Raw genomic sequence first — 11,151 nt, 5'->3', positions numbered from 1 at the left:
AGAGCAGTTCCTGGGCCGCGCTCTGGATTCCAGCCGTCCTTTACTCTGGTGGGAAAACTCCAACAGCATCGGGAACAGCTGCTTCCCGGGAAGGGACCACACCACACCCAGGACACCGGATCCTGGCAAGACGTGCTCAGTGGTGCGTCTTCACTGTGCACACGGGGTGACCCTTGCCGGGACGTGGTTGGTGACCGCGATGCGCACGGGAACCGCGCCTCGTCGAACAGACTCCACAATCCTTCCAAAATAATCGTTATGGCCCGGCAGTAGTGGGTTAGAGCCCCAGCGGCACCGGGCTCCGCGGGCGCTGTCCGCGGTGCTGAACGCAGACGCCGCGTTTGCCTCCCGCCCGCACTAGCCGCGCCCTGGGCTTTCTGCCCCCCGCGCCTGCCCCTCCTCGTGCCTCCCCCTCCTCGGTGCCCGCGGCCGGCGGCAGGACCGGGACCCTTGCCCCACTCGCCGGGCCTGGCTCCCCGCGCGCTCGCGGCGGCGCCCAGAGCGCGCCCGGCGCCCGTTCCTGCGCGCCCCCTCCCCACCTCCCGCACCTGCTGCTGCTCCTCCTCCTCCTTCCCGTCAGGCCCGCCCTGCGCGCCGGCAGCCGGGTCCCCGGGCCGGGAGGAGACGGGGCGAGCGAGGCCGCACAAAGCGGGGAGCGACGAGCGGAGGCGAGGCGTGGGCGCGAAGCGGGCATGGACGCCGAGTACCCGGCCCTGGAGCCCCCGCTCTGCGGCGAGCTCAAACGCCTGTGCAAGCGGCTGCAGGAGGCGCTCCACGAGCTGAGAGAGGACCTCGCGCCCTTCCGAGATGACCGCTACTACCGGTAGGCGCGGCGCGGCCGGCGGGGCGCGGGGCTCCCCGGCCCGGCTGCGGCCCCCCATTCCCGGCCAGGCGAGTCCTGCCGCCGCCCTGGGGCGCCGAGCCCGGGGAAGGTCGGGATGGGGGCTGGGTCTTGGCCGCGGCGCGCGCTCCAGGGCTCAAGGGCAGACCCGCGCCCCTGGGGAGAAGGGCCTCTTTCCATCCCCAGAACGCGGAACCCAGATTCTTTTTTCCCAAAGAAAGGGAAAGGGACCCGCGGGCTGCGGTGCCCGCCTGGCTCCTCCTCCGGGGCCTCGGCCACGCTTCCCTTCCCGGCCCAGCCCGCCGCCCCCGCCCTGTAGGCGCGCCTTGGCCTTGGCTCGGGAACCTCAGCGGTGGCTGGGGGCGGGGGGACGGGAGGGGTGATCTCTGGGGCGCGGTCGAGGGTCTCCGGACTGAATGGCGCCGCGGTGAATGCCCGCCGGGAGCCGGGCTTGGCGCCCGTTTGCATTCGTTTCTGCCTCGCGCTCCTGCGGCGGCCGAAAGCAGGGCGGCTGCAGCCGAGCGCAGAGCGCCAGCCCCTTCCTCCTTGCTCGCCTCGGCCCAGGGGCCGTGGCTGGGTCGGCCTAAAGGAGCCTGGTGCCAGACAGGGCCTCTGCGAGGGGACCTAGGCCGGGACCTCCATCGGCCTTGTTACTGAGTAGCTCCGCGGCCTGGGAGTCGCCGAGCTCTGCACCTCCGGCTTCGGCGTCTGTCCGACGGGAAGCTTGAGGATCTGAGGCCCGCCCCGCGCTGACGCTGGCTCTGGGGTGGGCGCGAGGGAGTCGCTTCTGACACCCCACCCAGTGCTGGCGGAAGACGCCTCACTCCGGTCTTCAAACCTGCTGGCTCGGGGTGGGGGTGGGAGGAGGCAGGTCATGCGGCCCCCGCCCCGCGGACTGGCCGTGTGCTAGAGAACCCACAGCTGGCTTCAGATCACGTTTCTGATTTCCAAGCTCCCTCTCTACTAATTTTCCCGACTTTGTTTTGTTATGGCCTCCTCTGTTTTCCTGGGAAGATATCTTTGGGAAAGGAGCCCGCGACTCCTGGAAGGGTCTCAGGGCAGCACTGGGGATCCCCGGTTGACTGTCTTTTGTTCACTCCTCTGCTCACTCAGCTGAGGGCCCTGGAGCACCTGGTTCTGCTGCCGACCTGGGTGTTGGGGATAGAGCCGTGAGCGGGACAGACAGGGCCCCTCCGGTCACAAACCCGTGAGAACGTATTGTGCAGCGACGTGCAATAGTGACAGGGTGCTGCGTCGTGAAGGTGTGAGGGGGGCGCTTCGAGGAGGTTGTGTTTGAACACTGAAGATGGGGCGCATGGTAGACCACGAGCTGGGGAGGAAAGTTCCAGAAGACGAACCGTGCTGTATCCCTGGTGCCATAAAGAAGCGCCGTAAGTTCACAGACAGACAGGAGGACTGGCCGTTCCAGAGCGGTGTGGGCGACGACAGGTGAAGCCAGACCGGGGAAGACGGATGTCAGCCGCGTCGCGTGTGACACCCCTGCAGGGTCCTGAATCTTAGAAGCGACAGGGCGCCGTCCTAGAGCCCGCAGCTCCGCTTCTGCTCCAGAGGCAACTTCACCAGTTGCTTAAATCTTGAAGACAAAGTCCCCACTGTGGGGGGCGGTGGGTAATGAATTCCATCCCCCGGGAGTGAGAGCGAGGTGGCCGCAGTGTTCACAGCCAGGCTGAGTCACCGTGTTTTACAGGAAGGGCCCGTTCTGGTTCTGAACCATCTTCAAATGCTCCATGGCGCCTCCTTGTCCGTGGGTTGCACCTTCACAAAAGGAAGTGAGAGACTTGAGTCTCTAAGCTGGGGAGCGGACAGCTACAGCGCCTGTGTCCGGCGAGCCTCTGCTCTCTCACCGTGTCACTTCCTCATTGCGACTTGTGACTAAAACGCCCCAGCTCGCTCTTCCCTGCAGGGCTGGGGACTCGCCTCACGCGGTTGACAGTGTTCTTATAATAGGGAGAGGCAAGGAGCCCAGCTGCCCTTGTGCCATTGTCAAAAGGTGCTTGGCGCCTCGGTTAGCCGGCACAGCTGTGTGTGTGGGAGCTGCCTCACCCAGCGTCCCGGAAAGCTGCAGCCCGGGGGCAAAGGACGCGCGGTCATATCCACAGAGGAAGAGACGGCAGCTGCACCGTGTGCTGGGAACGGGGCGTGGGAAAGCAGCCGGCTGGGGAGCTGCGATCCCGGGCTCCCGTCTCCACTCCACCCTGTGCTGACTCCCAGCCCCGGGGAATCTGAATTTCAGCGGACGATGCGTTTCCACATCAGACAAATGAAGCCCGCAGCTGTCATCCTCACCCGAGTGTCCTACGATCAAGGTGCCTCCTGAGGGTGACACTAAGGGTGCTCCCAGCCACAGACAAAAAACATCGCAGCATAACACGGCGATGGACTGGGTCGTTGGCCCAGCAGCTTCATGACATCACCCAGTTCTCCCTGTTTAGCTCGGTAGCACCTGGCCCCGACTGGGTGCTGATACCCATGCGGGCCCTTGCTTAGCTTCTCTCCCGCTTGATGGGGAGAACTGTGGCTTTCTGCGGTTCTCTCTACAAGCAAAGGAATAGCTTGACATCTCCAGAACAACTCCCAAGTCTCCTCTCCACCCTCGCCGAAAGATTAGCCAGGAGAAAGACAGGCGTGGAACCCTCGCACCCTGCAGGAGGCTAGCCTGGAGCACTACCTGGTGAGGAGCCATGGCCAGCACCTCCCCTCGGGCGCTCACCCTACAGAGATGCGCGCGTGTGTCCATCAAGAGACGGGGGCTACAATATTCATGACTGCGGGAGTTGTGAGATGCCGAAGCCCCAAGCTCGCCACGTACGCAGCAATGGTAGAATGTATTGATGCAATTGACCTGGTCCACGATGAGATATCATGCAGCAATACAGTGAATAACTTAACAACTACACGCAAGGTGCTTCTCGCACTCAAGTACAACCACTTGATTCCATTTCTGTCACACATACTGAGCAGGCAAAACAACTGGACACGGTGAAAAGTCAGGGTGTGGTTATGCCTTACAGGACAGGAACCGGAAGGGGGCAGAAGGTGGCTTCTGGGTCCTAGCAGCCTTGTGCTTGTTGGTCTGGGTGCTGGTCGTACAGGTCCCTTGGCTGTGAGTGTCACTAGGCTGTGTGCGCCGTGTGTGTGCATTTCTGTGTGTGTTGCAGACCTTAATCGAAAGCTTACAAGAAAACCAAGCTCATGTCTCGCTGAGAATGAGGCCACTGGCCCTTCCTGGAGCGCACACAGGCAAGAGTGTGGGATTGGACTCATGCCTGTGCGAGCCCCAGCTGATGGTGGGGCTGACTTCCCGAGGTCTGGGTCTTCTGGGGGGATGAGGAGAGGTGCGGCCAGTGGAGCTGTGCTAGGTAGAAGGCACGGGGAGACGATCCGCTGTGCCCACGCCATGAATGGGAAAGGTTAAAGCAGCGAGTAGGTAAACAGGTGTTGCTGCAGTCCCCAGAAATCTGTGGGCGGCCACCCTGCTAGTCTGCGGGGTTTTTTGCTGTTGTTTTGTTTTTAAATATTAACTTAGCATTGTAAAACATAGGGGCAGCAAAGTTGGGCTTGAGTTTTCATGGCCAGTGACATACGTGCCGTTGGGTGTGTCCCCACCTAAGAGGCGTCCGGAAGCAGCAGGCCATCTCTGTGGGTCCACCCAAGCTGGGGCCGTCGGTCTTGCTGGCCTGCATTAGCCAGTACATGGAGCCTGCACAGGGCTCAAGCTTCAGACCAACATGCAGACTGCGTGCCACTGTAGCGACTGGGCTGATACAGTCCTGGGGGGGACACATGGGGTCCCCCAGGGGACCTCACTGATGAGGTTTCTCCCAGCTGGCTGCACCTTAGAATCACCAGGGGTCGGGGGAGCTTTAGAAACACTGCTGCTCAGGCCCCACCCGCAGGGTCTGGTCTGATTATCTGGGCTGAGTCTCAGCCGGGCTGGAGAGCACGGGTGTGTGTGGGTGTGTGTGTGTGTGTGTGCGTGCAGCCTGGCCCCGTCTCTTCCATAGATAGTCTTGCCGAGGGGACAGCAGCACAGCGGTCACCGGCCCAAGCTCCTCTCAGCACAGAGTTCAGTAGCTGCTATGAACCATGGTCTCAAACTGGCCAGCCCCCCTTTGGATTCATGGATTCACGCCCCTGGCAGGCTGCGGTCAGGGTTAAGGTCTGAGAGCCACCTTCTCCATGGAAGCCAAGGCCGCATGTCTCTGCCCAAGCCAGCCAGTTTGAATGGACGTTGGTTACTGGCTTGGATGGGATGTTCCAGGGGCCCCCTACTCTCTGTGTTCCAAGCCATTGGAGGTGCCTCCCTATAGCCTTTGACTGACAGCTGTCAGTCTGCTGCTTCCTTCGTGGTGGGAGGGACACAGCAAGTGTCCTGTGATGACGCTGTAACTTTAGTGCTGTTGAGGGGTGTGTGTATTTTCCCCCCAGATCCTGGGTGGAGCGAATCCATCCGGGAAAGGCAGCAACTGATTGACAAGTAGAAGAGCAGAATTCCACACGGAGCGGGTGGGGGCGGGGCGGGCAGGGGAGGCGGGGAGGTGGTTTGCAGCTACCCGCAGCTCAGCAGATCCTAAGCTAGCTGCCTGCCCATCCCCTATCAGTGCCACTTCTCTGTCGCCCTCATCTCAAGGGTAGAGAAACAATCTCATTAAACATCTATGTGAGAACATGGCACGAAGCGCAGAGGAGAGAAGCAGCAGCACCGTCTTCCGTTGGGTGCAAGGTGCAGGCCCCGGTTGGGCCATGGACCAAGGGTCTGACAGACACATGGATGAGGGGCTAGGGTGGACGTCAAGGCTCAGGCGCGGCTCAGGGCCACATCTGGGCAGTGCCCCCTCCCCACTTCGGCAGGCTCCCCTCCCATGCCCCGTGGTCCTGTTCCATCCCTTATGCGTTTGTTCTCCGGCTTCCTCCTGCCTGCTTACAGCTCTTTGTCCACGCACACCTCCCTCCAGGAGTTCCCAGGCTGTCTTCTCCAACATGGTGGCCAGCCTGCTGCTCCCCACCACACGTGACCAAGGGCTCAGTCACAGCCCCCGCCGTGGGCTCCCGTGTTCCTCCTTCCTCACAGCGGGTTGGGACCCTTAGCTCACAGCCCCCTGCTGCCAAATTCTTATGCATTCAGTTGCTTTAAGCACAGCCCAGTGGTGGGCATTGGGGGTAGCTGTTAAGACATCCCTTGGGACGCCAGCATCCCACTTCAGGGTGCCTGGTTCCAAGCCCCGGCTCCAGCTCTGCTTCCAGTTCCAGCTCCCTGCTGATGCGCCAAGAAAAGCAGCAAAAGATGGCCCAAGTTCTGTCCAGGTTGATGCAGCCATTTGGGGAGAGAAACACTTAATAGAAGATCTCTCTCTCTCTCTCCCTTTTCTCTCTCTCTCTCTCACTCTGCCTTTCAAATACAGGGAACTACCAGCACACGGCTAAGAGCCCCTTTCCTTGTGGGACCCATGATTGCTTTCTCTAAGGGTTGCCTGGGGCCGTGAGGGGGGCAGGTTGCTGCCGGCGTGAGCCCTCGCCCTCTGCTGGCTGGGCGCGGGTCTGTTGCCTCTCACTTTCTGAGCCGGAACTTCTGTGCTGAGCAGCCCCTTCCTCCGTGCCTGCAGCCCTGGGCTGGGCTACGCTGAGGCGTAGTTAGGCTGGCCATGCCCAGGGGTGTCCCAGATGCTGGGAATCAGTCACCTGCCTAGAATTGAAACCGTGGTACATTGCTGCACCTGTGCGCCCCCCTCCACGGTTGGTTATTTCTATGTGCATCCCAGTGTGAGAGCAGAGCTGATGCCTGTACAGCAGAGCTTGGTTTTCAGAGCTGTACGACTTAAGAGGAAAAAAAATAAAGGTCCAGATTTCCTGGACAGCAGAGCAGGTGTCAGCACCGCCCCACCCCGGCTGTTCTCCGGGGCCCTGGCCATCCCCGGCTGCAGTGGTAACATAGCCTTGGCAACCGAAGCAGCACCATCTGCCCGACGAGAACAGCCTGTGCGGCTCGGGATGTCTGAAGCCCACAGCAAGCCTCGTGCCTGGAAGATGGGGGCCAACCAGCACCGCTAGCGAAAGTCGGCACATGGGCGGCATAGACGGCAGACGCTCAGTCTCCAGCTGTCCAATTTGGGGCTGTGAACCTCAGTGCCATCCGCCCTGAGGCTCCATCCATGCTCCCTCCCACGCTCAGGCTGCCTGTGTAGCAGGAAGAAGTCACCAGCAGGTGGACACCAAAGGAAGTCAGCGCTAAGACCAGATCATCAGTCTCCAGTTCATGGTCCCCACGTGTCCTGTCCTGTGTCCCCATCCCTGGCCTGTCCCCGGAGGCTCAGGGACACCCTGACATCCTGCGGGGTTTTCCCAGGCCCCTCATTTCCCAACAGACCCCCCCTCCCCAATCCCCTTGGCCCCTCCCAGCCTCGCTTCCCCCTGGAGCTGTCCTGCTGAAGGTCCTCATGGTTCCAGCCTCTGCCCCTTGAGCCTCTCACCGTCCCTACCCCCCAGACCAAGGACCCCTCAGTACCGATGGGCAGTCCACGCTGGCTGGACTGGTACCCACAGCCTCTGGCTCCCAGTGCCTGCGTGCAGGGCCGGGCGACATCACCTGGATGCAGGCCAGACTGACCTGGGGGGAGACAGGCGACAGGACAGCGTCCCAGGCTGCTTGTGGACACGGCGGTTTCTGTGGTTCTCTCTGGCGCCGCCCTGTGGGACTGAGCAGGCAGCCGTGCGCTGTGGAGCTGTGGCCAGCTGCACCCTGGAGTGTGCGCCTCCCACTCCCGGCCTGATTCCTTCTCGCTCCTTCCTGGATTCCTGGGACGGGTTTTTGCTTCTAAGTGAACTAAGTAATTGCCTGTGTGTCCCAGTCCATCCCCTGCTGTGACTGTGTCCCCAGTGGGACGCCCAGTATGGTTCACGTGGACACTTTGGTCTCAAGTTCCGTTTTCAAGGGCAGACATTCGTTAAATGCTCAGGTAATTTTTGCCCAACAACTTACAGAAAAAACACAGGCCAGAAGCCGGGTGACCAGCTGTCCTGGTTTGCCCAGGGCTGAGGGGTTCCCAAGTACAGGACACTCAGAACTGATAGGTGGAAAGTCTCATGCAAATCAGGACACACCCCCCCCCTCGCCAGTCACCAGGGCAGATGGTGGGAGCAGTGCCTCCCACCCCCAAGTGACACCGTCCTGGCGCTGCCACCCCCTCCCCTTTGCTTCCTGTCTTCTATTAGGAAGCAGGCCGCTCTGCACTGGTCCTCCAGCCAACCCCATTGAGCCATTCGTTCAGCGCATACATTTGGGTGTGCTTCTGTACCAGGCTGGGTGCCAGGTCCTGCAAAGGGGAAGACAAGCCAAAGCTGGCGCCGTGAAGCACTGGGACTGATGCAGCCACACTCTGTGGTGCCAAGGGCACACAGAGGATGTGCAGGGATGCTGGGGACTGAGTCCTGCAGTGGCAGCCGCCCGGGGTGTGGGAGAAGGCTGTGCAGGTGGGAGTCAGGGAGAGCCGGGGTGGCCATGCTCCTGGTTCCTAGTTTTGTGATTGTCAACGGCGGAAACCAACAGGTACCAAGGAAAAAGAGGTGTTTATCTTAATGGTTGCTCAGGGGATGAAATGAGATGCGTGTGGCCTCCTCTGCACGGTAGTAACCTTGAGAGTGACTGTGAAAGTTCTGTGCACAACCACTCACCTTTGGAGATGAAGGAAAGAAAGGAAGCAAATGTTGCATTTTCCTATGGACTTCAAGACTGGGGTAGCTCCACTCCAGAGACAGTGCACCTGCTCTTTGTTGTCCCTTCCTCTTGGATCCAGCTGGTTGTGATCTTCCTACTAATGGGCGGTAACGCTGAACGACAGCTGAGCCCATGGGAAGCCTTGTGGCTGCTGCTGTGGTGATGTAGAGCATCCGTTCTAGGAGAAATCACCCCTCTCCCCCGTGGCAGAAGCCTGATTGCTCTGAGCCCTCGGTGCTGTGAGAAAGCCCATCTGGTCGTGTGGAAGAACCACACTGCAGAACCCTGCCCAGCCATCCCACTGCAGGCCCCTGCCCTGTGAGTGAAGACAGAATTTTGGATGAGTCTTCTGGTGCCTGCAGTCCTAGATGTCACCTAAATGCATCCTCAGTAAATAGCCTCAAGTCATCTCAGTAGTTGGCACTGATGCTACCAGCGACAACCCCCGCCCCCACCCTTCAGCTCCTGGTACACGTGCCCTGCGTGATCCCCACCTCCTGAGTGTGGGCGGGACAGAAGAAGCGCAGTGATGGGATGTCCCTTGTGAGACTAGGTTGTAAAGGACTGTGACTTCTGTCCGGCTCTTGCTCTCCTGCTTCTCTGCACTTGCTCCCTCTGCTGAAGCAAAGCTGCTGTGTTGGCCACGAGCCCCACGTGGCAGGGATCTGAGAGCAGTCTCAGCGCCGAGAATGAGCTATGTCTGTCCACAGCCACTTGTGGGGATGGGAGGTGGGTCCTTCCCTGGTTGAGCCTCGGGATGACTGTGGCCTCGCTGATACCTTGACTGCAATCTTGTGAGCAACCCGGAGCCAAAGGACCCAGTGAAGCTGCATCGCATTCCCGAGCCCTAGAGACTGTGAGATTGTGAAGCTGTGGTTTCATGCCACTGGGTTTGGGGAGCTTTTTTGTGTAGCTGTAGGAAACTTATACAGCTGTACCTTTTAGGGGAGCTTGTTAAGCAATAAACAAACCATGGGAACAGGTCCTATGACAAGCAAGTAAAACCCAGCAGCCCACAGTGTTGATCCTGCAGAGCAGAAGTTGGCTGTGTTCCTGGCATCACTCAGCTGGGTAAGAACAGTGCAGCACTGGAGCCAAAAGAGCTAGACCCTGCATTCTAGCAACCAGTCTTAGGCGTGAAGACGCCTTGGAGAAGTAAGCTTCGATATTGGCTGTCTCAAGTGGGTGGGGAGGATGCACGCCTCCCTCAAATGATGGCAGGGCCTGGGGCAGGCAGTGGGTGACCTCCGCCTCCTGCCCTGCTGGCTGAAGAGAGGATGAGTCCACTGAAGAGTCCACTGATGAGTCCACAGGAGCTGTCGAAACTACAGCCCGGAGATGGCTCCAACTGCAGCTGGTGTCAGCCATAGCAGGGGCTTAAGGGGAGGTCTGGACTTGGATTTTCCTGCCTTGGCGTGAAGACTGGGCAGTTGGAGTCATTGGGAGTGAATTCTCTGCCCTTTGCAATGAGTATGTAAGTGAATTTTCCTGTTGAAGAAATCTTCCACTTACGGGTATTACAAGGTACCCCTAGTGTGGTTGTTTTTGGACTAAGGGAGTAATTAAGGCTAAATGAAGGTCATGGGTGGATCTCTGATAGGATTCGTATCCTTATAGGGAGAGACGGGGGAGAGAGAGACAGACAGAGAGATCCTGTGCACACTCCCACTGAGAAAAGGCCATGTGAGCACACAGTGAGAAGGTGGCCATCTGCCAGCCGGGAAGAGCGCCCTCCCCAGGAACCAAACTGGCCAGCACCTTGATCTCGGACCTGCAGGTCTAGGCTATGAGAAGTCAATCTCTGTTGCTTAAGCCACCTGACCTATGGACTGGTGATGCTGCATGGGCAGACTAAGACAACGTGTTAGGGAGGACTGGAAAATGCCCTTTCTGTTTCAAGCCTATTTAACTCTGTCCAGAGTAGGAGTACTCACTGTTAGTCATCAATTATTACCATGTTAGGGGACGAGGCCACAGAGTACATCAACAGAATGCCAGAAAAATGTTAGTTGTTAAAGTAAGAAGTAGGTGGGGCCAGCACCGTGGCATAGAAGCCTCCACCTGCACAACTGGCATCCCATAAGGGTGCCGGTTCGAGTCCTGGCTGTTCCACTTGTGATCCTGCTAGTGTGCCTAGGAAAGCAGCAGAGGATGACCCAAGTGCTTGGGCCCCTGCACCCATGAGGGAGACCCAGAGGAAGCTCCTGGCTCCTGGCTTTGGACTGGCCCAGCCCTGGCTGTAGAGGTCACTGGGGAGTAAACCAGCTGATGGAAGATCTCTCTCTCTCTTCCTCTCTCTCTGTGTCTCTGCCTTTCAAAATAAATAAATAAATCTCTTTTTTAAAAAACCAGTACGAAGTGGGTTTGAAAGCCTTGGAACAAGCAGTGGCTTTCCTAGGGCACCAAGGGTTCTTAGAAACGAGACTGTTGAGTTACTGCCATCAACTTTCAAAAATAGTGAGTGGGGGAGTTGGCAAACTAGACTGGTGACTTGGCTTTAGTCCAAGGCTAGAGGGAAATTATGTTTTTAATTTGGCCTTTAGAGAATGAGTTGAACATTGGGTATAAATCAGAGGTT

General features: G+C 59.0%; 1 protein-coding gene across 1 annotated transcript in view; it reads left to right on the top strand.

The window, feature by feature from the left end:
• Positions 1–568: 568 nt before the first annotated feature.
• The window catches only part of TMEM181 (transmembrane protein 181), a 59,961-nt gene continuing 49,378 nt past the window's right edge, over positions 569–11,151 (top strand). The window contains exon 1 of the mRNA XM_051855208.3: positions 569–823. Within this exon, the coding sequence (XP_051711168.1) occupies positions 693–823 (131 nt within the window). The 5' untranslated portion in view covers positions 569–692. The remainder of the gene's footprint in view (positions 824–11,151) is intronic.

This window comes from Oryctolagus cuniculus, chromosome 5 (genome assembly GCF_051225735.1).
Source record: "Oryctolagus cuniculus isolate XC-2025 breed Fujian yellow rabbit chromosome 5, ASM5122573v1, whole genome shotgun sequence".
In the NCBI taxonomy this organism is placed as follows: domain Eukaryota; kingdom Metazoa; phylum Chordata; class Mammalia; order Lagomorpha; family Leporidae; genus Oryctolagus; species Oryctolagus cuniculus.
This window is presented reverse-complemented; position numbering and strand designations above follow the sequence as displayed.